The sequence below is a fragment of the Ambystoma mexicanum genome, chromosome 2p, assembly GCF_040938575.1.
Source record: "Ambystoma mexicanum isolate Mex_15411 chromosome 2p, UKY_AmexF1_1, whole genome shotgun sequence".
Lineage (NCBI taxonomy): Eukaryota > Metazoa > Chordata > Amphibia > Caudata > Ambystomatidae > Ambystoma > Ambystoma mexicanum.
In genome coordinates this window covers 1409409544-1409436912 of record NC_090923.1, presented here as the reverse complement: position 1 = coordinate 1409436912, position 27369 = coordinate 1409409544, and the positions used below count along the sequence as shown (strand labels likewise).

General features: G+C 47.4%; 1 protein-coding gene across 1 annotated transcript in view; it reads left to right on the top strand.

The window, feature by feature from the left end:
* The first annotated feature begins 617 nt into the window (after positions 1–617).
* LOC138567559 (zinc finger protein Xfin-like) overlaps positions 618–27369 on the top strand; it is a 101055-nt gene continuing 74303 nt past the window's right edge. The window contains exons 1-2 of the mRNA XM_069645897.1: positions 618–917; positions 23597–23723. Coding sequence (XP_069501998.1) covers positions 888–917; positions 23597–23723 — 157 coding nt within the window. The 5' untranslated portion in view covers positions 618–887. The remainder of the gene's footprint in view (positions 918–23596; positions 23724–27369) is intronic.

Below are 27369 nucleotides of genomic sequence, written 5' to 3'. Positions count from 1 at the left end.
TGCATGTTCAGGTCAGGTTATAAGAACCATAGTTAGTGAAGTCCTTTCCTACAGCACTGAGTATAGAAACGAACATTCAGAAAGTTAGGTCGCCTTTTGGTCTTTTATTATTTAGGTCAATTCTAATTACTATAGAGTCTGTAAATGTAGCTATGATGCTGGTCTGATTCCATATATATATACTGTTTCTAAGCGCCCTCGGGCGACACTATAGCCATATGATGCTTTGTACGATGTAAAATAAATAAGTAGACTATGCAACAATATTACGTAAAATGTTGTGCTTGGGGACAGAGGGTTCGGAGACCAATGATATAAATAATGCGTTTCGGTGGGGCTCATATTTAAGGTTAGAACATGTTGGGAAGAAGGGGCTAGTGAATGGGCATCCTCCGTCGGATGAATTGAGGTTTAATACAATCGGAAACTGGCCGTGTGGTAATCGGTGGAGGCATGCTGCTGAGAAAACAAAGGCAAAGCTGGAGACCATGTAGAGGCTTTACATAAAAGTTGGCGGCGAACGAGAAGACTCGGGTGACTGCGAACTATACGGAAATGGGCATGTCAGAGACTGGTCGCAGTTGGGTAGCGGGGTACAGAGACCGGCATTGACGCATCACGGGTACTGGAGGTTGCTTCGTGGAAGCTCATTGGTTGGCACTGACCGCCGCTGCTCGGCATTCCACCCCTTTACACGGCCTACCTTTCTATGCCAGCCTCGTTTTACATACGTGCCACATCAAATTTGTGTAATAAACCAAAGGCAGACGCTCCCGCGCAGCACCCGAACACCCCCACATATTTAGCGTTGCGAAGGAGTCACCCCGCCCTCATTTCCCAATCCCCACACGAGGACTCGGAGGGATCCAAGTGAAAGGAGGAGGAAAATGGCCACAGCAGAGGAGACTACTGGTCAGGTAGGGACTGTTCACAGCAGCTCGCGAGAGGGCAGGAGGCGACGGCATCTCTTTACGGCCCTGATCAGGGAGGAGTGGATTTCAGAGAGAGGGCGTTTACGACGGGCCAGATTGGGAAAAGGGGTGGAGAACGTCGACCATAATAGATCAGGTTGGCAACTAAAAGCCTCGGTGGGGAGAGGATGGGAGGGGGTCATTGGGGAGGGGGTGCTTTCGTATATAACCGCAAAATCATTGGGGCGCGGGGACAGCGGGTGGGTGTATGTTTTAGCCGTGCGACGCCTCCAGGGGGTAGTATGGGTTTGGTTCGTTGGTAGTAGAGGTGGCGGGGGTCTGTGTAAAACCCGCAACGCGGGAGGAGTGCTATATTGTAATAAAGTGCAATACATTGTAATTCATTGACATGACAAACACTGGCAAACAAAACATAACAAGGGTTACATGCAGGTTGCTTTCCTTCCGTAGTGATCATTTTGCTTTCATCTTTTTTTCCCCCCTAAATTTCTATATTGCTTTAATGCACGTTGTCGCCTATGGTGATCTGCAGATACATGTGTTTGCCCCTTTCTAATTCTTCTAGCTGTGCGTTTGAAGCAGAGCTGTTTTCTAGTTTAAATGCAAATACTTCCGGGTTCTCTCAGCATTCGAGGACATGTTTCTGGAATGTCTTTGTATGCAGGACAGTGCAGGATCAAGCGTCTCTCGTGTTCTACTTCTAAGTGACATTATTGACCGATTCGTGTGGGCTAGTCTTTCCTTCTAGCGTGTAGTCGCTCAGGGCCCAAATCTGAGCTCGTGATAAAGGTACGGGAAAACGTGTGTAGAGTTTAATGGCACCTCACAGGTGCTGTATTTTAACGCCTTTTTTTAGCCGTGCAAAAATATGAATTTTGGTGCCTGTTATGTCGTGCTGTTGCCGGAGGCCCAGCACGAGGGGCTGGCTCCGGTCCAAGAGGCCGCATGGCCTGGAGCGCGGCCTAGGCAGGGGAGCTCACAAGAAACACACACACACGCTGACTTAGCTTCGCCCGGAACTACCTCCCACTCAGGGGGCGGGGCTTTTATTCACTTGCCCTACGTCACCGCGCTGCGGGACGTAGGGCGGATATAACATTCCTCCTTTATTTCAAAATGACCTAACAACACATGAACAGCAGGCTCAACTATAAACTTCTGTCATCGCTGCTGGAATTAGCATACATAGTCATTCAGCCTCGCAGGCGGTCTCGTGGCCTTTCTCAGACTGTACCGCTTCGCTTGGGGGCTGTCCCCGCTCGGTTCGTAAGTCTGCTCACCTTCGCTGCCTGTGTACTCACTGCTGGGCAGTCTCGGTGATTGCCAGCTGCAATCCCCCGCAGATTCTTCCTCGGGGTCTTGCGCCGGCACGTCGCTGCTTTGTTGCTCGTTGTCGTCGTGATGTTCTTCGCCATCCGTCCAGAGGTGCTGGGGCACGGACTTGAACCAGGACGCGTTCCTTGTTACTTCCCGACCTCCCCGTGTGACAGTTATCATGGTCCCACGCCGATTGCTGACGGTCCATGGCAGTTCATCATACCTGGTGTCCATCTTGGATTTCGTGGGATTACGCAACATGATGACTTGGTCGCCCACTCTGTGGTTTGAGGGCCTTGCTCTTCTCTTGGCGCTCATGTGAGCATTGGCACGTGTTCTCCTCGCTTCCACGCGTGCATGGTCGACGTCGTCAGGGGTTCTACTTGGATGATGAGGAATCGACGAGTTGATGACGGTTCCGAACATAATGTCAGCAGGTGGTATGCCCGTGGTGCTGTGGGGGGTGACCTGATAGTTCCTTAGGAACCGGAATAGGTCGATCCTCCACGGACTGGCGTTGGCCTTTGATACTCGGAGTACCTTGTTGATAGTCCTCATGAATCGCTCGACGTCCCCATTAGCTTGCGGCCACCTTGGCATAATATGGTGGTATTTGATGCCCAGTTCCTGTAGGTATGACCTGAATTCCTCCCCTGTGAATGGGGGCCCATTGTCGCTCTTAATGGTCGTGGGCAGACCATGGGTGGCAAACATCTTTTCTATCACCGGGATGACCACCTCCGCGGCGGTGGACTCCAGTATCTCGACCTCTGGATATCGTGAGTGATCATCGATTGCCACCAGTAGATGTAGACCCTCTCTGATTTTGCAAAAGTCAATGCTGATCGCTTCCCATCGTGCCCGGCCACGCTCGGCCGATAGGATCGGTTCTGGGTCTGGGGGTCCACTCGTTATTTGGCAGGGCAGACATGTGTTTACTAAGTCCTCCAGACGATCGTCAATTTGAGGGAACCATACCCTGTGTCGGATCCGTGCCTTTGTTCTCGCAAGCCCTTGGTGTCCTTCATGCGCTAGGGCAACTATCCTGTCTTGCAGCCTTGGGGGTATGATGATGCGGTCACCCCTTAGCAGGAGTCCTCCCTCAGTGATTGAGAGGTCTTGTCGGACCGTGAACATACCTGCTAGGAACGCCTTGGCCCCCTCGGTTCTGTTGCGTGTGTGCGACATGAAGTCTTTCCAGTTGCCTGACAAAATGGCATCTTTTACCAGATCGCAACATGGGTCATTCTGGGTTTCTGTTGTAATGTCCTCGATGTTTATCGCTTTGGGCCTCATGGTGTGGACCACTTGACAGATGTGCTCCTCCGTCTCTTCGGCGACTAACACTTCCTGCTGGGTGGCTGGTCGTGGGTGCCTCGACAGGAAGTCAGCGGGGTTGCCGCTGCCCGGTTGGTAGACAAGTTCGAAATCATATTGCTGGAGGTGTAGCAGCCACTTGGTGATTCTGGCTGGTGGGTGTGCCGATGACCCAATGAAGATTGGTAGCAGGGGCTTGTGGTCGGTGATCGCCGTGAACTTGCGCCCATATAGGTACATGTGGAAGTGTCGACACCCCCATAGAACGGCAATTGCCTCCTTTTCTATGTGGGAGTACCTTTGTTCCGTTGCTGTGAGCGCCCTGGATGCATAAGCAATCGACCTTTTTGTGCCCTCCTTCGTAACCTGCATCAGGATTGCTCCGAGTCCGACTGGGCTGGCATCCACAAATAGTGCTGTCGGGAGGTCCGTGTCGTAATAGGCCATCTTGGTATCCGTTGACAGGGAGTCCTTTATGCTCTCAAATGCCTCCTGGCATTCAGGTCCCCAGTCCCACTTGGTGCTGGCCTTTGTTAGCTCCCGCAGTGGTTCGGATAGGGTTGCTAAGTTCCGAATGAATCTGCCACAGTAAGTGGCCATACCCAGGAAACTGCGCACCTCGGTGGGAGTCGTGGGGGGGCTGGCAGCTTGTATGTCCGCCACTTTCTGGGGATCAGGCGATATGCCGGTGCGGTCGAACCTGTATCCAAAAAAAGTTATTTCTGGTTTTAGGAATTCGCACTTCTCACGATGGATAGTGAGTCCGGCGCTTTCCAGCCTGCCCAGTAGTGCCTTCAGTCTCACGATGTGTTCCTTGGTGTCCGGTGCATGTATCAGGATGTCATCGCTCACGTTCAATACCCCTGGTATGCCTCTGATGACCTTCTGGATGGTTTGTTGAAAGACCTCCGCGGCCGACGATATGCCGAAACTCAGGCGCTTATACCTCCTCAGGCCTAGGTGGGTTGAGAACGTGGTGATATAGCGCGATTCTCTGTGTAGCTTCAACTGGTGGTACCCCGCCTTTAGGTCTACCTTCGAGAACACACACGATCCCGTGAGGTCAGTGATGATTTCATCGATTGTCGGCGTTATGTGTCGCTCTCTCTTTATGGCTGCATTGGGCAGGCGCATGTCAATGCAGATCCGAACTTTCCCTGGCTGTTTGGGTTTCCGGGTGACCACCATCGGGGAAACCCACGGTGTTGGTCCCGTGACTTCTTCAATAATACCAGCGGCTTCGAGTGACCTTAACTCCTTCTCGACTTGTTCCCTCATGTGGAAGGGTGTCCTTCGGTGTCTTACTGCGCGTGGTTGCACTGATTGATCAATGTGTAGTTTGATGGTCTTTCCTTTGAGGCAGCCTATCCCCCTCTGTAGCATGGGGTGTTGCCTGAGGAAGTTCTCGACCTCGGATGTGTCGTCAACGTGGCATATGAATTTGACCACGCCCAGGTCTTCAGCCGCATCTCCGCTCAACAGGCTTTCAATTCCCGCCTTGACGACATAGATCTTCGACCACAACTTCTGTTCGCCATGCTCAAGCGTGGTGCGGAACCTCCCGATGACAGGTAGAGGTTTCCGACTGCCGTAGGCAAATAGTCGAGTGTCTGTGGATTTTAGCTCGGGTCGTGGAGCGAGGGTTCGGAAAACGGTGGTTGGCATGACGTTTACCGAGGCCCCCGTGTCAATGGTCATTTGTATGTCCTGGCCTTGTATGTTGACCATGCATTTTCGTCGCCTGGCGGTTCTTTTTGCCTGTGCTGGCCCGTGGTTTAGTGTGGATACTAAGTACACCTTTCGGCCCTTTCCTTCATTCTCCGTGCCTGCTGTTTGTCGTAGGGCTGAGAGGTCATCTCTTTCTTCTTCCGTCGAGGAGTTGACTACTGCTACCCTCCTCGCGCTGGCTTGTTTCTTTTTCTTCGATGACCCTTTCTCCTGGGATCCTTGTGGGGGTTGCAGTGGCGCGTTCACGGATCTGCACACTTTCGCGTAGTGATCCTTCCGGCCCCATGCTCCGCACGTGGTGCCTTGCGCCGGGCAGTTTCGCCTTCCGTGCCTTTGGCCACCACACCATCCACATTCGGTTGGTCCTGGTGCTCGAGGCTGCCACCTGTTCTGGGTGTAACCGCTGCCATTTTCGCTCCTCGTTGATTGTCTGTCCGAGATTTGAGCAACCATCGCTGTGGACAGTGACGGCTGGAGTTTTTGTAGGGTCACTTCCATGTTGGCGGCCCTGGAGTGGGCAAGCTCCCTCTGTCGGCCCAGTTCCAGGATGCGTTGTAGAGGGATGCCCTTTTCACTGAGCACGAGACGCCTCAGCTTCTCCGAGTGAATTCCATTTATGATTTGCCTCCTAATCTCCCTTTCAGTGTTCGTAAACTCACACGACATGGCCAGCTTCCTCAGCCTCGTGTGGTAGGCGTCGAGAGTCTCGTCGGTGGCCTGGATAGTCGTGCAGAATATAAAGGTTTCATAGTCTGGATTTAGTTGCGGGAGAAAATGTGCTGTTAGAGCGTCCTTCGCACTCTGGTATGCATCTTGGCCGTCGTCCACATCCAGGGAGTTAAAGATGCGCAGCACCTCGTCGCCCACACTGAGGAGTAGATGAGCCTTCATCTTTCTGGATGACGTGACGTCCTTACATTCCATGGCCATCTCGAACTTCTGTAGCCATAGCTGCCATCTGGGCCCACTGGACGATGGGTCTGTGAATGGGTCGAATGGTTGGATCAACGTCGACGAGCTTCCCTGCATGCGAGGCGGTGGTGACGCCATGGACAGGTTTGCCGCCATTCTGGACGGTGTGGAATGTCCAGGGGTAGATAGCCCAGTCGCCATGGTGTTGCGTGCGCTCGGTCGCCGAGTGTCTGCCCTTCGGGTTCGTGCGTGCCCTGTGGTGAGGCAGCGTCTTACCGGCACATGTGCTCCGATGGATTGATGCAGGAGACGACGTGCTGGTGGTGACCGGGACGATGCGTGAAAAAAAAACTTGTCTCTTTTTTTTTTTTTTGTTGTTCACCCCCTGAGGATGAGGTGTGGAAGGGGGAATGAAAAGAGAAGAAAAACATTTTTTTTTTTGTTTTTTTTTTTGGGGGTCACGTGGTCATGGGGGTCCCCACCGGGTGTCCAAAAATGTACACGGAGCGACCGTGTGGTCTCCGCATGCGAACTCGCGTTGGAGCGCGTGGATGCTCGCTCACTTCCTCGTCGCCATTGTTATGTCGTGCTGTTGCCGGAGGCCCAGCACGAGGGGCTGGCTCCAGTCCAAGAGGCCGCATGGCCTGGAGCGCGGCCTAGGCAGGGGAGCTCACAAGAAACACACACACACGCTGACTTAGCTTCGCCCGGAACTACCTCCCACTCAGGGGGCGGGGCTTTTATTCACTTGCCCTACGTCACCGCGCTGCGGGACGTAGGGCGGATATAACAGTGCCTGCCCTGCATTCTTGATGTTTGCTAGAGCTGATGTTTGTTGTAGGCCCGTGGCAGTTAGCTCCGGGCCACAAAATGAAGACACGAGAGGTCTTGGTAGTGCATCTGGGAGTGTCTGACCCTGGGCGGGAAGACCTCCCTTTTTATTGACAGCCGTGTGCGTCAGTCACCTGGCACAGTGCCCATGCGCACGGTAGCATCCCCTTCCAACTCTCCTCCAAAACAAGAACATATAACAGTAACAAACACTATTGAACAGTGTCACTTATTATACTTGCGGGTCACCACAGTCTACTCCATCACACAGGGCCTCATTACGAGGCAGGCGCTGACGGAATGAAGGGGGGCGGTACGGGACCGGCCCCCTTCATTCTGTCAGGGCTGATTATGAGCTTCCCATCGTGGGACCCGGATCGGACGTCTGGTAATACCATACTTTCCGGGTCCCGCGAGGGTAAGAGGGAGGTAACAACGGGACACTTATAATGTGCCCGTTGTTACCTCCATCCCCATTCCCATTGAGCCCTATGGGGGCTTAAATGGGAATGGGAAATGGTTCCTGCAAGGAGCACTTACCGGGTCCTCCTATGTCGGAATGACCCGGTAAGTCCCCATTGCAGGAACCCGGAAAAGGAGCCCGGTTTGGAGGCAGCCATGGAGCTAAAAGCTCCATGGCTGCCTCCAAACTCGTAATGAGGCCCATAGTCTCTCAGCCTCTCTGGGAATCAGTGACCAGCGTGCTGGGAATCTCTCGCTGGGCTGGGTGCCGAGCTGCTGGCACTTTTTGCTTCGCGGGTGTTGTTGTTGGGGCTGGCCGTCCTCCCTCTCCGGTTCGTCCCTCGTCGGTGTCCCTTGGATGTGCCAGAACCAACTGCAGTTTCTGGTGAGGGAAGAGCCTTCGCGGGACGCTGTGACTATTGTTCGTTAGTGAGCCGCCACGGGTCGTGGGGCAGGCATAGCTTGTGCATGGGGTTTCTGGCCCTGGCCAGTATCTGATCACTGATTTCCAGTGTTTCCTCTGCCAGGCCATGGAGAGCCGACTCTCTGGCGTTCGTTTGCTCCTGTCTGCTTCTAACCAGTGCGGGTTCCACCACTCATGGCAGCCGAACCTCGTTCTCTGGGATTGTTGACTTGACTTTGCATCCGAACAGTGCTTCCACCAGGGATACAGCTGTGGTTGAGTGCTGCGTCTAGCAGTAGGCCATGAGGAACTCAGTGAGTGGGGGCTCCAGCGCCTGACCTCTCTCCAGGGCAATGCAGAAGGCTTTGTTGAGGGTCTGCATAAACCGCTCCACATCGCTGTTGACTCGGGGCCAGCACATTATCAGGTGGTGCTCTACCCCATACGATGCCAGGAATGTGGCTACCTCCTTGCTCTGTAAGGGGGACCCATTGTCCGACCTCACAGACTCAGGGAACCCAAAAGTGGGGAATGTCTCTTTCAATACCGGGATGACGCCCTGGCCACCATACTGCCCAGAAAGTGTACCACCGGGTACCTTGAGGATTCGTCCAACAGCAGCAGGAAGTGCTGGGACTGGAGTGCAGATCCAAAATCCATGCTGAGGGCTTTCCATCGGGCACACCAGGGATGCGATGGGGGTCCTTTGGCAAGGGACCTCGTAGCTTGGCACCAGGTGCATGCAGCGACAGCATCATCCACTTTTCTTTCCATCACCGGGAACCACACCTTCTCGCGGAGCTTCGCCACTGTCTTGGTAACTCCTTGGTGGCCCACGTGGGTGAGTTCAATTACCGACCTTTGGAGGGACACAGGTATTACCAGTTGCGTCGCCCCGAGTGGCAAGAGTTCTGGTCCAATCGTGAGTTCCCTCCTCTAGTTTCATAGGCCTCGGAGAAAGGCTAGTGCCTCAGGTGTTGGGGTTTGTGTAATGCTCAAGGAGTGCTTCCATGGTCCCGACCGCAGCTGCTCGGGAGTCCTGGCGGGTTGCCTCTGCAACACTGGTGACGGACATGGATCTGTGGACCTCAGCCGGCGTGACCATCGCGACCATGGCCGGTGTCATCCACGGGTGTCTCCTCCCCTCCAGCCGGCCCTCTCGGGTGTCAGGACAGGTAGTCCGCCAGGTTATTGCTGCCTGCCCTGAAGGTCAGTGTCACATCATACTCTTGCAGTTGAAGGAGCCAGAGCCGAAGCCTGATCGGCGGTGGGGGTGCGGTCCCGCCCAGGATGGGGACTGGGGGCTTGTGGTCCATGACAGAGCCCGTAAATGTAGATATGGAAGTTCCTGCACCCTCACAGGACAGCCAGCGGCTCATGTTCAATCTGCGAATACCTGTACTGTGTGGCCGTGAGTGCCTTGCTCGCGAAGGCAATCGGTTGCCATACACCAGATTCGAAAACTTGTAGGAGCACAGCCCTCAGCCCCACCAGGCTCGCATCCACCATCACCTCCGACTCCTTCGTAGGGTCAAAGTATGCCATGGTAGTGTCGGCCGTGAGGACATCTTTGGTGGTGTCCAATGCCTCTTGTTCCTCCTTGCCCCAGTTCCAGTCCTGGTCCTTCTTCATCAGGATGCGTACGGGTTCGGTGAGGGTGGCGATATTCGGGATGAATCTCCTGCAAAAGTTGACCATACCGAGATAACTGCAGTCCTCGGAGGGCGAGGTTGTTGCAGTTGCCGCCTTGATGTCCTCTACTTTCTTGCGGTCCACTGACAGTCCCCCATCATGAAAGACGAAGCCAAAGAATTCGACCCTTGGTTTCATGAACTTGCATTTCCTCCAGTTCAGAGTTAGTCCCACCTCGGATAACCTCTCCAGTACTGCCGTGAGTCTGGCCATGTGCTCCTTCGGCGATGCTGAGTATACCAGCACGTCGTCGTTCACGTTGAGGACCCCCAGGAGGCCCATCAACACACGCCTGGTGGTGTGCTGGAAGACCTTGTTTGCCGACGACACGCTGCAGCTCAGCCGCCTCTAACTAAACAGGTCGATATGGGAGGAGAACGTTGTGATGGCCCTTGAGTCCACATGCAGAGGGACTTGGTGTTAACCGGCCTTGAGGTGCATAGGTCGGCCAGGATGTCACCCAGTGTGAGTGTGGGATGCCTCTTCCTCTTGATCGCCCGGTTGAGAAGCCTCATATCCACCTAGATGCGCACCTATTCTGGACACTTTGGCTTAGCCGCAGTGACGATCGGTGACACCCAGGGCGTGGGCCCTTCACTCTTTCAATGATGCTGGACTTTTTCAACCTGGCAATCTCGGTTTCTAGCTTCTACCGCAGATAGAGTGGTACAAGTGGCGCAATGCCACCGGTTGTATGGTTGGGTCGACGTGCAGCTGCACCTCTTGTCCTTTTAGGCAGCCCACTCACTCGAATAGGCCTGGGAACTGCACCAGCATGCAACCTATGTCTTGGCGATATACTTGGAAGGCAAAGTGCACCAGTCGCAGGTCTTCCGCAGTTGCGCAGCTGAGCAGTGTCTCTTTTGCCACCGGCGTCACATAGAACTTGGCCTGTATCGTGTGATATCTTCGTGCTGCACTGATGTGACAAAGAACCTGTCCAATGGTAGGGTTGAAGAGCCACCGTATGTGAAGATGCAAATGGTTGGGTGCTGCAGCGGTGGTGGCGCTGGTGAGAGCTTCCTGAATTTGTCCGTCAGCATCATGTTGACTGATGCCCCAGTGTCCATCAGGATCGACATCCTTGTGTTCATGATGGTGATCGAGCAGCAGGGCTTCTTTCGCTGTTGCCTAGAGTCCAGGCATATTGCTGAGATAACAACTGCTTCCTCTATGTCAACTGCTGCTTCCATCCTCGCCAGGGAGGCGGGTCGTGCCCTCCCATCCTCTGCCACTCTGGCCACTTGCCAGTACCGAGGCTTGAGCGGTGCCAGGGGCAGTCGGGACGCTTGAGCGGATTGCCACGGTGCCCTGCACATCTGGGCATAATGGTTGACCTTGCAGCACTGCCCGCACGTGGCTGCCGCCGCTGGGAATGGCTGGGCGGACCCCCACAGGCATCACACGGCCTCTGGCGCTCCTCCGGAGGCTTTTGCACCCCTGCTGCACACTTTGCCTACTGTGTCTTGTGCAGGACCTTGGTCATCCTTTCGTCGACACTGCCTGCACAAGCTCCGGGTGTCCTCCTTTCGACACCTCTTCCATCTATACAGCCCTGGGCGTGGAGAGCTCCTGGGTTCTTCCTAGCTCCAGGATTCTGTGTAGGGTTATGTCGGGCTCCTTTAGAATCTCGTTGTGAAGGGGCGGAGCTCGGGCTTAGACTTACCCAGCCACACCGGGTAGGAATGGGCCAGCGGGTTATGCAGAGGTAAGCCACGCCTTGCACCGGCCCTCATGCTGCCACCTGCAATGTGGCTAGGCGTGAAGCCGGCTGGGGGCTACCCGACGATGCGTCTGGAATGCTGTGGAGTGCCGGAGCTCCAGCTCTTTATGGTACGCCTTGGGTCTCCCGTCCACCTTGTCGCCAGTTGTTGTAGGCCCGGGGCAGTTAGCTCCAGGCCCTGTAAAATAGAAGATGCAAGACGTCTTGGTAGTGCAACTGGGAGTGTCTGACCCTGTGCGGGAAGACCTCCCTTTGTATTGACAGCAGCGCGCATCGGTCACCAGACACGGTGCCCATGCACACCGTAACAATGTCAAGCCATAAATGGGGCGCATGTAAAAGTCAAGGCTTTGATGCCATGCCATAACATATTAACTTTGACAGAATTTGGTGCTTTTAAGGAAAATGTTCTTCCTTTGTGGAAGAACACTTTTTTGTATTTTTGCATGCGCCTCACAATTGAGTCGCCAGTGAATTTTAGTTGCGTGTTTGCTGTGCTTCAGGAATTTAATTTGCAAGTTTAAAGTTTTGCCGCAGTGCACTGAAGCATTCTAGTTCGTTGTGTCGCCCTAGTTCTGCTGTCCATTACATTGTGTATTGCTTCTTTAGACCCTGATCTAAATTCTTGGCCAATTTCTCCTCCTGTATTTGGAATCCTATGTTGTTAAACTGCCGGGCTCTGCTGCTGATTGACCACGATTCTATAATATATCAATCAAGGTATAGTTTCAAGGGTTTTGCTGTTTCATCTTGAGCGCCTGGGAGTGGAAGGCCTTTGGATGACTGCTCTTAATATGGCACAAGAATTTAAAAATGTACTTTCGGTGTTAAGCAGCAGTGGGAATCTCCCTAGTTCTGCTCTACGTCATAGTTTTTTTCATTTCTTATGCACATAAAGTACCTGTTTGCTTGGGCATTCGATACAACAAGAGCATTAGTGAACAACCTTGGGTGCTAGAACTCACATCCAAAGTTAAAATGTTAGCTGTACAGGGATCTATATTACATGCCAGATATGGCAAATTTACATTGATCCCTTTGATAACATTTTACAACCAGAAAGTTGTTGCCACGTTAACATATGGAGGCGAGGCGGGTTTGAATCTATCGTGGAAAATCGGGAGCACCTTCGAGGGGCAGTTTTGGAGGAAGATCCTAAGCTTAGCAAAAAGTCTCCCAGCAGTGGCCATCAAGTATGAACTGGGACTACAGTCCTTGCACTCCGTCCTTTTTTGGAAGGTGTTCTCAATCTTAAGGAAAATTTCCATGGCAGACTCGGCTTGTCCATACAAAATATTAAGCCTACCATGGAAAGAGAAACAATCATGGCCCTTGACGAAGTGGTACGACAAATGTATGGCACACTTGCACGGTTTAGATATGTCCATAGAGACTCTAATAAACAACCCTTGTGCAGTCAAACAGAAGTTGAGGAGACAGGATTGGATAGAAACCCAGCGTCCAAGAATGCAATGTAAAACTGAGGCTGGATCTATCATTTGAATCTCGAGCCTTGAATACAATGCTCAAATACTTGATGAAGTTCCCCAGCATGTACCATCGCAATCAATTTTTGCAACTAAGATTAAATGTATACCCCACGTAGGAATTATTGTTTGCCAGGAAACAAGAGGGTGTGGGGCTTCTGTAAAAATCACCAAATCATGGAGTCCGCGAAACACTTGATAACGTCTTGTCCTGTCCTATCTGCAGAGAGAACCCTATATCTAAAAATACACGTTGGCAACGTAGCTATATTGACGCTGGACGCGTGGTGGAGATTATTTTTGATGGGAGATAATCTGCCTCGTGTATGTGCGTGTATACATTTTCTGGGCAAAGTGTTAAGCTCAAACTCAAAAACTTGAGTATGATAAGAATACTAGACCCTGAAAATTACTTTGTTCTATCTTTTTGTTCCTGGAAAACGTCGTAAAGATGTTCCATTGAAAGTTAATGATGAATTCAAATTGTTATATGTTTTAATGTGTAAAATGTTTGTAATAAACTAATCACAAAAAGTACCTGTTTGCAGAACTGTAGATGCAGAATTTCTGTCTGAGATCTGTCCCATTCTGCATACTATTTTTATTTCGTGCTGGACATCACATCTCAGTCACATAGAACCAGGTGAGGGGTAATGGTGCTGTCTAAAAGCTTTAGTTGTACATTTACTAGTGACTTGATGTATGATATTGCTGTTTGATGGCATGGAATCCACTTAGGACTTTTTTGTTGAAAGCTCCAGATGCACTTATTCGGAGACATAGGTATGTGTAGTCTGTAACATACTCAATTTCTGTTCCATTAAGGAATACTTTGAATTTGTTGCTGTTGTTGTTCACTTTAATCCGGAATGCCATGATTTTGGACTTTTTTCTCTAGGCTGCCTTCAAGTGCCCAGGTCTTGCAGTATCCTTCGAGGAGTTTAAGATTGTATTGGAGTACTTCCTTGGGTACCAGTATGACCAGGTCGTTTGCATATAGCAGTCTACTTATTTCTGTGCCATTCTGTCAGAGACCTTTGGCAGGCCTCCTGCCCCAGTATTTAAGAGGGGTCACCATCCCCTCTTGAGAGGGACAGATTTCTGACCCTGTCACAGATACCATATGGCATCAGGGCAAGCTAATCAGAAGAAAGCCTATCTGTTGTTTCCTACGGGACAAAATATTTATTGGGTATTTATAATGCGCCTATATACAATGTGTTTCAATGAATCCCGATTGAGACTATATAAGCCTACAGGTAACCCCCGGGTAAAAACTGTCAAATGTTGTACCCAAATGTTCCTGTTGACCTTTCAGGGTGACCATAACAAGTATGGCCAAGTCCTACAGAGCTTTCTGAACTGTATCAGAAGTCTGAACCTAATGATTTCCCTACCTTTAATGAGATAGAACCTTTTTTCCATACTGCCTCTGTCTACGTGTTCACTCTACTCCCCTAAGAGTTGACCTTCACTGCTTCACCCCCGCTACCACTAGGGGAGCCAAGGGAATTTTAAGGAAACCCTTTTGCCTAGGTTTTGAAGCATTACTTACATGAAATCCTCCCAAGCACACAAGGATTGCAAATGTTAAATAACAATGTTTAATGTTTATGTTTTGTACTTCCCTCTTACTGGGTCTAAAGCTCCAGTCTTTAAATTGAGGTTTTCATGGACTAACTTGGAAACAACTACAAAGATAGCATTAGTGATGAAAAATTCCACCACCAGAAATCTTCAGAAACTTTCCACAAGACTAGTATCAAACAGTCAACAAATTATACAAATGGTTTACCTCGCCATTAAAAAAAAGTGTATAACTTTTTCAGGGATGGCTCCTGAACCAAAAATCTGCACAAATGAAGAAAAGTTCAATAGGAAAGAAACTGCTTCAAAAAGATAAAGACCGAGGCAAAAAGCTGCTTCAATCAGAAGAGAAACAAAGCCAAGATGATGAAGAAGATAAAGAAGAGGGTCCACCAAACCCTTGTGGACTACAAAAGGGGATTCTCTTTCCAACCTTAATGCAAGAGAATTCCTGGCGTGCAGAGGAGCACATTCTGTTTAGAGAGCAGGGCTTGTGCTCAGGAAGAAGAAGAAGATCAGTGATGAGTACCGCAGCACTTAGTGTGATTGGGCTGTTGTCTAGGGTTGTATTGTATTTTATTATTTAGCGCACTAAGCCCTTAAGCATCTGGGCGCATTTCTTACAGAAGTAAACCATAAGTAGTTACATAGGCATACAATAGGTAATTTGCAAAGGATAACTGTATTTACAGATAAATACTTACAGATGTACATAATGATGATGTGATAAGGTTGACAGGGTATACGGAAAAGATGTCCAGGGTTTAACGTTCCATGTGTAAGGTTAATCAGTATGGTTGAACGGTCAGTTTGAGCCAGGATATAACCTGACGTCTGAATAAAAGCAAGGAAGGTTTGGCTCTGATAGTTGCTAGTAGGAAGTTCCACATTTTGGCTGCAAGTACTGGGAATCTACTGCCGTCTGCCTTTTGGATCTTGAACCTAGGAATGACCAAGGCAGTTGGAGTATGAGGATCTGATGATTTCCATATGAATTTGTCACACAAGTACTTAGGTTGTGTAAACATTTGAATGTAAGTGAGACAGTTTTGAGGCCCACTCTTTGGGGGACAGACAACCAGTGTACACTGCACCTTAACTCTGTAATGTGGCGAGATCTAGGGTGGTTGGTTGCTAATCTGAGTGCATTGATTTTGAAGATTTTTAGCTTTTTTAGGTTATGATGGTTAGTGCCGAGATAGAGAGCATTGCAGTAGTCTATCTTGGAGAGGACTAGTGCTCTGGCTATGGTAATACAGTTCACTCTGAATCCCTCAGCATAAGAGTCAACTAGCTATACACAGCAAAACCCTGCCGGTCACTCCAGAAACTACTCCAGAAACTGTAAGAAATAAAAGTGAAGAGACTTTACAACACAATTCCAGTGGGGTTCCATGTGACATTTTCGGATATTGGAGGTTGCATGCCAAAAAGACGTTTTTTTTTCACTGCCGATTTGATGCGCCCTTCAATATTTGCAAATATCAGAGCCCCCTCCTCCGATCCTCCGTGGAAACTTGTCCCCCTCCGTTTTCACTCTTTAAATGAACGGGAGGGGTTACTCCCAAAACACCACTTTCTTCACCTGCCCCATCCTTCCCATTAACATTACTCCCTAAAATCCCCCTACACTCACAGGCAGGCAGATACACACACACACAAACAGATTCAGACACTTATTACCCCACCCGCCCCCCTCCCTTCCGTGCAACAAACACTCTTTGACCCACACATACAGTCTCTTCTTCCACCTCAACCCACTAACATCACACACATACACACGCACTCTCTCTCACTCACTCACTCTCTCTCTCAACTCAACGCTTACCTGTCCCGACTTCCCTCTTCCAGGAGGGCTGCTCCAGGAGAGTGACAGGTGACTTTAGAAAGATTTTTTTGAGCTGCTTCTTAAAGGTCTTTCTGAAGCAGCCTTTTTTCATTTCGGTACAGTGAAAAAGATGTTTTCACTCCGTACCGTCAGGGGTGGTCAGGATCCACAGACAAAATCACAAACCGGTCAGAAGAGATGAAGTAATACTGATACAGAATAGACAGCCATTCTAGGAAGTGGGTCCAAGAGCACTGATGACACCCCAATTGCATTATTCAAACTGAAAATCTTAGCAAGAGAGCAAGCCAAAGAATAAGAGAGGTATCAGAGGAAATTTGAGAGCCGAAGATAATTACTGAAAGAGGAGCTAAGAAATCGGCCCAATGAAGGGTAAGACAGCAGAGCTGAACTGAAAAGGGTCACCTTGCAGTTCCATGAAGTTGCTGCAGTGGGTGATAAGGATTTTCTGAAATACACTTAAATGTAAGGGTGTTCATAGTTATGTGTTCCCAGCATCCTCTTGCTCAATCACATGAGCCAATGGTCTGCAACCCTGCGGTGATCTAGGGGTTTTGGACTATAACTCCCATGATGCCCCGCCGTTGACTATGCGGGCTAGGGCTGATGGGGAATTATAGTCTAAACTATCTGGAGAGCCAAATGTCTTATGCACCTTCCATATGCGTTCCATTATTCTGCTGTATTGCCCCACGTTGAGTTTCAACCATTTTCCAGTAGCCCTATGGTTGCCATGTAATAGACTGCAGCCATGATGCACTTGTATTTCTTGGTTCATCTTTGCCCATCACCAACTCTTGCTCCAACCTCTTGAGTATGAGGAGGGACATCCTATTCCAATAAAGAACTGGTTGATATGAAGAGGTGTCCCACTACGATTACCTTGGTTTGAGATTTCATGAAAACTATCAGCAAGTCTCTCCCCATATAGTAAAGGCCAGTACTATCTTGGAAAGAAATCATGGGGCAGTAAGGAGGTTTGCCTCTAGGCATGGTGGAGGCACCCTAACCCCTGTCCTGGAGGTTTACAAAATCCATGCCAAGGCATCTGTAATATATGGAGCAGATATTTGGGGTTATTGTAAAGTACAGGATTTGGCTTCTATTGAGAACTTGTTCTTACAGAAGCTGCTTATGCTGCCGGTAAATACCCCCAATGCATTGCTACTCATGGAAACGGATCCAAGATTGCTTGCTGATGGATTGGCCTTAGGCCAGTGATGGACTGGATCCAGATTTGGGGGACACCTGGACTCTAAGTTTAAGGATGCATTGATGCACATAATGGCCTTAGAAGGTGAACGTTCTCTCCCTTGGTTATTACCTAATAAGGGTTGGTTGATGGCCCTAGGTCTTATTGGTCTTTGCGAAAACCCACATACTATTGATGGTAAATCCAAAAACATAGTTAAACCGGCAGCTATTAACTTGAATCGATCCAGGTTGGAGACTGCATATGTACATTTATCATTCGGTCCTCAATACCTGGAAAGCAACCTTTTATTTTAGTTATGAGGATTTCTGGGATTGCGTTTCTCCTCCGTATGCAAGTGCACTTTTTATATACCTCTGAATGTCGACACTGAGGGAAATATACATCCTTTTGGAAAGCCTCAGGCAGTAGCATGTGTCCTGTTTGTGGATCTAGAGAGGTAACTATTCGTCATTTTATGTTCATTTGTGAAGGGTTTAGGTTCCTGAGAGCTATTTATTTGATAATATATATAGCGTTACACCGAAGTGCTGTACATAGAACATATTTACATACATTAATCATCCCAACCAAAGTTGGTACTCATTTATCGACCTCAGAAGGGTGAAACGCTGATTTGGCCTTGCCGGGATTCGAACCTGCGACCTTCTGGGCTATCTTACAAGCACGCTGCCCTACCTCAACTTACATAATATACGCAGAATTGAGGAAGTGCTAATATTGTGTAAACAGTTGGCGAATCAGAATAAAGTTTCTTTTGGGACAAAATATTTGCACCAAGCATAGATGAGAAGAAGTTACCTGTTAAAAGGGGCCACCTGATACCAGCTGGCATGTTATATTCCGCTGCTAGGCAGCAATAGTGGGCATTTAAAATATACAATATAACAATGAACAGAAAATATCAAACAGTCACATTATGCTCATGGAATACAAGGGGACACCGTTTGACCAGCCAGAATTGAACAAAGCAAACATCATATGTCTCCAAGATACATGGCTTATTGAAACGCCAATATGTGAAGGCTACCTTACCTACACGAATCCTGCAACAGCTAACAGAACGGGCAGACCATCGGCTGGACTCCTTATGCTGATAAAACAAGACTTGGCACTAGAAGTTATTGACTATCATAATATAGGTGGCTGGGCCCAAAATATGGTACTGAAGATGGGCACAACGAGCCTGCAAAAGCCTGCATCTACTATAATCAATCCTAATGGAAAACATCTAAGTACCACAAACGTCTACTGGAATCCTAGAAAATCCAAAGAGGATACGGTAATATACTTGATAATGACCATGATAGACAGCACTTGATGACGAAGGGAAAATAATGGAAGACCATTTTCTTGAGCACCGAGCTCGCAGATGGTCAACAGAGGTATACAACAGGAAATTTGAACACTGGGACGCTCTTAATACAACAACGAATACACCAGAGCCCACATGGTCGCCTGGAAGAACTAAATCAATTATTGATTACATTTGCACCACTAAAGGTATACCTCAATCTACGACTAAAGCGGTGAATGTATACAGTAAGCACAGCGATCATTACATCCTTAAGCGTACATGGGAAATGTATACCAATGAGCGCCGTAGGATAAACATCCCCCAGACGATTATGGGAACTCCTGAAACTGAATAAAAACACTGAAGAAGTAATGATAGTAGACGTCCCCGAATCTGCTTGGGTAAAGTACTTCACAGAGCTTTATCAAGAAAGAACATTGGAGAGTAATAAAATCACCTCGTCTACGGAAAAGAGATGGAATGTAAGCTACGATTTTGAAGATCTTACCAATTCAATCAAAAAGCTGAATGCATCAAGAGCCCCTGGACCGGATGGCATGTCAAATGCCACACTAAAAAAAACCCCTGAAATCTGGGCCAGGTTTTATGGAGAAATTATCGAGCTTATTAACTGTACTAAAAGGGTACCGGATTCCTGGCAATTGGCCATACTTATACCAATATACAAGCAAGGATCTACCAAGGATCCAATGAATTATCGTCCATTGGCACTTTTGGACCCCTTGGGGAAACATTTCGCTAACCTCCTACTTACAAAATTAAATATATGGTCCAAACAAACAAATAATTTGGCAGTCAGACAGACCGGATTTTCCGCAATGTTGGCACAAATGCAAACCTAGCAATTCTAAATTAGCTGAAACATAAAGCGGAGAGGACAAAAACACAAATATATGTAGCATACGTAGAGTTCAGCCTAACATATGACAAAGTCAACAGAGACCTGTTGTGGGCCAAACTGGAGAAATGGGGATGCCCTAGTGACATCCTTGAACCCATCAAACTCTTGTATACCAACACTAGAATACAAGTTAGAATGACAGCGGATGGTGTTGTAAAAAAGCTAATCAATGTTTGGCACGGCCTAAAGCAGGGATGTCCCTTGGCAGCAGCATTATTTAGTCTTTTTACATCGGATTTCGAAAAAATGCCATAAAGGATCCGAGTATAAATCCGCCGAAATTAAATGCCACGGTAGTGCCCTCCTTAATATATGCAGACCACATCATTCTCTTGGAAAAAACACTGTGCGGCCTTCAAATAGCACTGAACAAAACACAAGAGTACATGATCCAAAATGAACTTTCAATAAATATAAAGAAAACAAAAACGATGCTGCTGACATGCAGAAAGAAAAAAGGAGAAAAACCTTACACAAACTACTTGCAAAAAGAAAAATTGATACACGTTTCTACTCATAAATACCTGGGAATCAGCAACTGAAACGCCATGGATACAACATTTGAAATAAAAAACCAAAGCACTTGCACGACAGGGCCTCATGATACATAGAAAATCTGGCACATTTTCTCTCAAATCAGTGCTAACTTTCTATAAACAAAAGGTGACAGCTATGCTTGCTTACGGAGCTGAAACAATGATCAACCTGGACCGAACAATATGGATACAGCTGGAGGCGATAGTCTGGTGAAAAACCTTGGGATTGCTGAAAGCGATGCCAATGGCCTGTATCCGCTATGAGCTGGGACTTAAATCACTCCAGTCAATAGTGGAATGGAAAACATTGGACCTGTTCAGAAAACTGAATAGTGAAGAAAAGATCCCGACCCTGGATATCTTGAGAACCTCAGTTCTAAAAGTCAACGACACTGTATTAAATAAATGGAAAGAAATAGCTATGAGTTTATGTACGAAAAAAGACATTTCCCTGGAGACATTGACACAAACACCGCAGATTGCAAAAAAAAGCTTGCCCGACTTGATTGGATCGAGGCCCAAGAGAAAAAAGATCGATATAAAATTAATTTAAAGTGCGAAGGTGAAGCAAGAGCAATTAACCAACTCCCACACTACCTCAACCTTTATCCTGACAGAAGAATTTGAGACAAGTTTTTAAGATTTATACTGAACCACCTGCCAACAAGAGAAGTCCTAGGGAAATGGACCCAAAACAAAGCTGCTAATAAAGATTGCAGATTTTGCCTAGTTTCTGAGAAAATAGAAACTATATACCACATTCTAATGGAATGTGACGTACTGAACCAGAAACGATGAATATACAGCGGATGGAGTCAAATTTTGATGGGAAATAACAGAAAAATGGTTGCTACCTTTGTCCATTTTTGGGAAGACATCACAGCTGAAAACTGAAGCAACATTGACAAGTTTTAATGGAAAAGACTAAATGATAAACACATTTGATAGAATCAGAAATGTAAGGTTTAAGATATAAACAAAATGCATTTAAAACAAATAAAAAAGAAATTACCTGTTAAAAGGGGCCACTGGATACGAGCTGGCATGTTATATTCCGCTGCTAGGCAGCAATAGTGGGCATTTAAAATAGCACCTTTTTAGACTGTGTAATTAGATTTCCTTCCAAGCTCTTGCTGCTATCTGAAGCAGTCCTGCATTGCACTTTATGATGCACTTTACTGTAGCTAAAGTGTTCTAGCATGTCGTACCTGTAGTTGGTATGGAAAAGTGTGTTCAATTTGATTTCTATGTGTTTATGAAGTGTTTTTTCTGTAACATTTATGGCGCTATGCCGAAATAAAGTTAAGAATGAATGAAATTAATGAAATGAATGAATTCGTGAATTAATGAATGAATGAAGAGAGAGAGAGAGAACGAACGAGGAGGTCCGGAAACTCAGTGTCGGCGGGGAGATGCTGGGATGTGCCCAGTTATACTGATTTATGTTTGGCTGTGTTTGTTGTATCGTTACCCACATCAAGTGGTTTACATGGAATTCCGGTTGTGAACATCTACTGACTGGGCACTTATTTTGACCGTTGTTGCCACTGCAATCATATTATTTTCGTGCATGTCTATTGTTGCGTGGGGGAGTTTCTTCACAAATCCTTTAAGGGCGTGATTGGGGGCACAGTCAGCTGCTCCAGTCTTCAGAACAACAAGAGCTCAGGTGACATCCCCACGTGGTCTAGTCTGACCACTCTCTTTTTCCATCACTGGGTACGCCCCATTCAGGGACCCTTCTAAACTTCTATTGAGGAAAGGGGAGGTTGCAAAGTGGACACACTTGAAGAGATCCAAAAGGGCCATTATTACCTGTAAAAGAATGTATTGGTAAAAGTTGGCAAAGATAGCTAAAAATGCATGTTTCTCCACTGTGAAGGGTGCAGTGAGCTAAAACGTGGCTGTAGAGCCTCCTCAGTGGAAGAAATTCCATAGAACAGGGTATTTGCCCCATGTTCGTTCTCAGTAGAGGGGCTCCCACGCTCCTTTGTAATTCGGTAAAACAACCCAGACGTGGACCCCTTGCTCACTGTGCCTTGGAGAGGCTCAGCTTCACCTCCCTGAGGAGACCCAACAAAGCCGAAACATATGCCTGCGATTGCTGATGGCACTCTCGTTCAGAGGAGAGTTGCCTAGCATTTTGGTGCTGGACTTCCCTTGTGGGCGGGACAAAGACTGATATGGAAATGGGTATTTCTCCTCTGCGAAGGGTGCAGTGAGCTAAAACGTGGTTGTAGACCCTCCTGAGTGGAAGAAATTCCATATAACAGGGTATTTGGCACATGTTCATAGTCAGTAGAGGGGCTCCTTTGAAAAGATAGCTGCCACCCATTTTAAAAATGTGCATCTAATAAAGGGGTTTCAATGGTATCTCCCTGAAATTGGCAAGACAGCCAGGGTGTCTTCATTCCCAGGGCTACAAATGTAAAGTTGCAAGCTACTAGCAAGGCATAGAAAGTCAATTGCACCTTTTAATTTTCCGCATGCACACAGTATACTATTTTTAACTCGTCAAGAATCAAAATACACATTTACTTTTTCTGATCAAGCTGTAATATTAGTAGTTTCCTCCTGTGGTACTGCGTGCACTACTGGTACACATAGTTGTATGGATAAAAGCAGGGGGACAGGCTCCTATGTGTCAGGTTCTTATTTTTCTGGTGGGAGTAGTTTTACTCCCTATTTTTATTTTTTGGGAGCATTTGCCTATTTTTAGGGAGTAAAAGTGTCTGATATACCCCTTATCTGTAGGGTTGTGTGCAATGCATTGTTCTTCATTAAACAAAGAAGTATATGATGCAACATTTTTATACAGATCGAACACAATCAGTCAAAAAATAATCCTTGCCGGCAGAATCATATGAAATAGTAAGACCTGCTCTGAGGAAGACCTATGCATAATTCACCTTAGGAGCAAAACATTTCAGCATTTTGACTTTAACACTGTACATTTAGGTATTCGGTCCCAATTGATTCAGTGATAAAATTGTAAAAATTATGATGCCCTTGTCTTTTTCCCAGGACCTCATTTTGGAAAACCAATAATCACCACATGCTACCTGTAATTAACATGCTTGCCAGTCCTCCAATCTGCAATTCATAGAAATAAGAAAAATTATAAATCAGTTCTCAATATCTCAATTCACCCATTTTCAGGGATTTCTTTTAACAGTGCAGAGACCCTGGGCATTTAACAGGCCACATGATGAGATGCCAGTGGCAATGAATCACATAGATTAATATCACGAAAGACTTGCTCCAAAGTCGGTTTCAGCGCATGTTATGTTCCAACAGGTGTCTTCTCTTCTCTGATCAGAAATGCACATTTGCGGGTTATGCCCAACTTCATCCTCCACGCTTGAACTGTGTCTTTTTGTTGTTGCAGGTGCCACATACCTTCGACGACGTGGCTGTCTATTTCTCCGCTAGTGAGTGGAAGACATTGGAGGACTGGCAGAAGCAGCTGTACAAGAATGTGATGAAGGACAACTATGAATGTATGATTTCACTGGGTAAAGATTTGTTTTCTGTTTACTACGAACCATGGTAACAAAGCTTGGGGAGCCTTGCCGCGAGATCCATTGGAGTAGTTATGATGCCTAGTCATAATGCCCATCCAGGGCCATAGGTTTCATGCTAGAAGTCCCTTCTCTCTTTTGGCATATGAATGTAATGCAGAGAGCTCCGCATTAAAACCTTCTCTGGGTAGATTTTAAGTTCTCCATCTAGGTTGTCGGAAAATAATACTTCCCCAAAGCCACCTACAACCGCTCCCACTTTTATCCCTGAAGCACCTCATGAAAGTCTCCTCTCGCCCCAGTGTTCAGCTCAGAATAATGACAATCTAAAGGAAGTTTTACCTTAAAAATAATATTTATGATAACACCAGGTGCAGCGGAGGAGATGGTGGCCTTACAAACAGCTCTGCAATCCCCTGAAGAATCTGCTGCCTCTCGGGCAACTTAACAATGATTTTCAATTGTTGCAATGATTTGCAAGCCAGAGAAAGGAAAAGACAGCAGAAGGGAAATCTAGTCGGAATGGGGGGAGAACTGATGGTTACTGGAGGGGTTGAGGTGGCTCACTGTAAAGAAAAACCACATAAGCTGATACAAGACAGAGGACCACAGAAACCCCTGGCGCTGGTGGCCTTAAAACTTTAGTCAGGGAGAGCTGGCAATGCAGATAAGGCTGGCTTCGTCGGATCGGAGGCTACAGTGATCGAAGGGACCACAGTGAGAGGCAATGCCCTACAAAGATAGGGACCAGAACACACAGAGGGGAGGCAGGCAATCCCCACCCGGTGAGACAAAGACTAGAGTGGAGGAGAAGCCAGCTACCAAAAGGTGTAGGTGAACCCCTTAACACTCGGTAGAGACCACACACCGATAATAGAAAGAGGAAAAAACCAGGAGGAGAAGTGCCCCACAAGAACTCTGCTAAGTGGGCCTAAGGGGACTTAACCTCAACAAACTGAGAACTCCCCCACAAGAGGAATGAACCATACATTGAGAAGTCTGAGCTGAGTCACACAGTGAAAAGAGAACCCAATCTGCCGGAGGCCTGTGAGAAACACAGTAGAGGTTCAGAGATGAGACGACTGGGAGGATGAGGAACCCCAGTGGGGTAAGGGCCAAAGGAGGAGAACACTGAAAGTTGGAGATAAACTGTGGGTTCTCTTCCCCTCGCGAGAAAGCAGAAGAGAGGTGTCAAAGAAAGTAAGAGCTACCAGAGGGTAGGAGACGTTTTTCATATAATTACACTTGGAGCTCCTGGCAGGTCAGAAACAGGATGCGGACCACCAGACATTGTTATAAGGGTTTGTTTATTTAAGCGCAAAAATATACTTTCCCTGGGCTGAAGCTATACCATATAAAAGAAAATCACAAGGGTGCTGGTCAGGATGTCAAATTAAGCTACATAAATCCTCCGTCTAGAATCCAACTCTAACCCACCCATTTCCCTAGCTTTCAACAAAATACAATAATAATGAGACTGAGGGAACTGTGGACCGAAAGGACTGGCTGATAGCTTCTGATTCCCCAACCCTGCCAGATTTATTAACCCTTAGTGCCCATGGTTTACGTTCAAAATAATAGTCAGTTCTTGACGGATTGGACTGTTGTCCAGATGTCTGCATTTCAGGCCTACTTCTTTGTATCTCTTCCCGTCTTTGGGGTATTACTCTCCCCCAGCCAAGGGTTCTCGAAGCCCCTTCTCCACTCTGGGGCTCCTCTCATGTTCCCTCCCAACTCTGAGGTTCTTTTCTTTCTCTCTGCCCACTCTGGGTTTTTCCCTTTCTAACTCCTCACTCTGGGGTCTTCTCAGTTACTCCCCACTCTGCAGCGCTTCTCTGTCTCACTCATCACTCTGGGGTCTTCTCACTCTCTTTCCACTCTGGGGTTCTTTTCAGTTGCCTCTCTGGGGTCCTTCCAGTTTCTTCCCACTGAGGGTCTGTTCTCAGTCTTCCTCCCCACTCTGGAGTGTTCGTCGCTCTCTCTCCACCCTGGCTTGCTTGTTTTTCTCATTCCCCTCTCTGGGTTATTCTCTTTTTCACTCCCCAGTTTGGGGTTTTCTGCTTTATTATAACCAAAATGTTTATTAGGGGAAAATCTAACTCCTTTATGGAAAGTAATCAAAGAGGACCTCAAAAGATATAACAATGGTATGCTACCATAGATGAGTTGTTTGAATAATATTCAAATGAATATATTACTGCAATTCTTAATTTTATTTCAAAAGTCGCCTATTAAGATCCTGAAACCCTTCTTTGAAGAGGCAAAGAAGGAACTGTTGTCCTTTCTAATAGGAGAAAAGAAACCGAGGATCGAATACAAGACATTAACACTACCTAAAGAAAAGGGGGGAGAGAATTTCCTACATCTCACATATTATTATAGAGCAACCCAGCTGAGGGTATTGATACCGCATCTATGGACCTCCCGAGAGAAACAATGGATATAGCTGGAAACCATGTCTTAGTTCCTGTCGCAGTGGGGGAATGGTTATGGGTTCCAACAAGCAAGCCATCAATAAGAGTCCACTATCACCCAATATCGGAAGTTCTTTGGGATTTATAGAGGGATGGGAAGATACAAGGGGTGTGTGGACATGACTTTACCCTTTATGAGCATCTGGGACCCGCTGCTGAAGAACGTTATCCCAGAGCATATCCGACGTGGTCAGAAAGAGGTCTGGAGAAAGAGGGACAATTATGGGTTATGAAAGTTTATAGGACTTAACCAGCTAAAAACATAATTGAATGTGGTCCCACTCTGAGTCATTTCTTACCTATGCCTTAAAGAAGCATTGTTCGACGGAAGATGGAAGGGTAAGTTGAGTAGAAATTTAACACTGTTTGGAAAACTCTTGAACAACTATGCAGGAGACGAAGTGCTGATAGCACAGATATATAAAAGTTTGCTGAAGACAGGAGAAGAGGGGCGAAGTACAGTAAAAGCACTATGGGAAAAGAACTTGCAAGTGGGCCTGACAGCAATAAATGGCAGACATTATGTAGAACAGCTTATAAAAAAACATCATTGGCATCACAATACAAAATGCATGGCATAAAACCAAGACGGCACTATATACCAGTACAATTATCTAAGCTATATCCTTCCACAAGTCTGGAGAGGTTGCCAATTCAGGCAACATATGGGCAAGAAAGTGAGTGGGCGTAGGTTAGTGAGGGAAGAGGGATAACATAGCGTTGCGATCTTCTGTTGGTGCTTGCAGAACCAGGAGAAACTGGCGGTGTGCGTGTTGGCTTTCTGAGGGTGCTTAGATTGTGTGCACTGGAGTTATTGTGTCCGGTGGGGCAACGTCCAGTGTCTAGGTTGTTTGTTGTTTGTTCTTTTGGCGGATGTGTGGCTTGTGTGTTTTGTGTGCAGTAAGGCTGGTCCATTAGGGTGTGTGTGGTATGTGGAAGGTATGCTGAGAGGAGCGAGGAGCAGAGGTGGCTAGTAGTTAGTACAGTATAGTTGATTAGTGTTGGTTTAAGGATCTGCTACTATTGCTAAGAGTTGTTGGAAGTGGCAGTTTTTATAGTTGTCTGGGTGAGTTAAATAGCCAGGTTTTCAGTCGTTTTCTGAAGGTTAGGTGATCGTCTGTCATTCTTATTGCCTTTGGGATTGAATTCCATAGTTTGGCTATCAA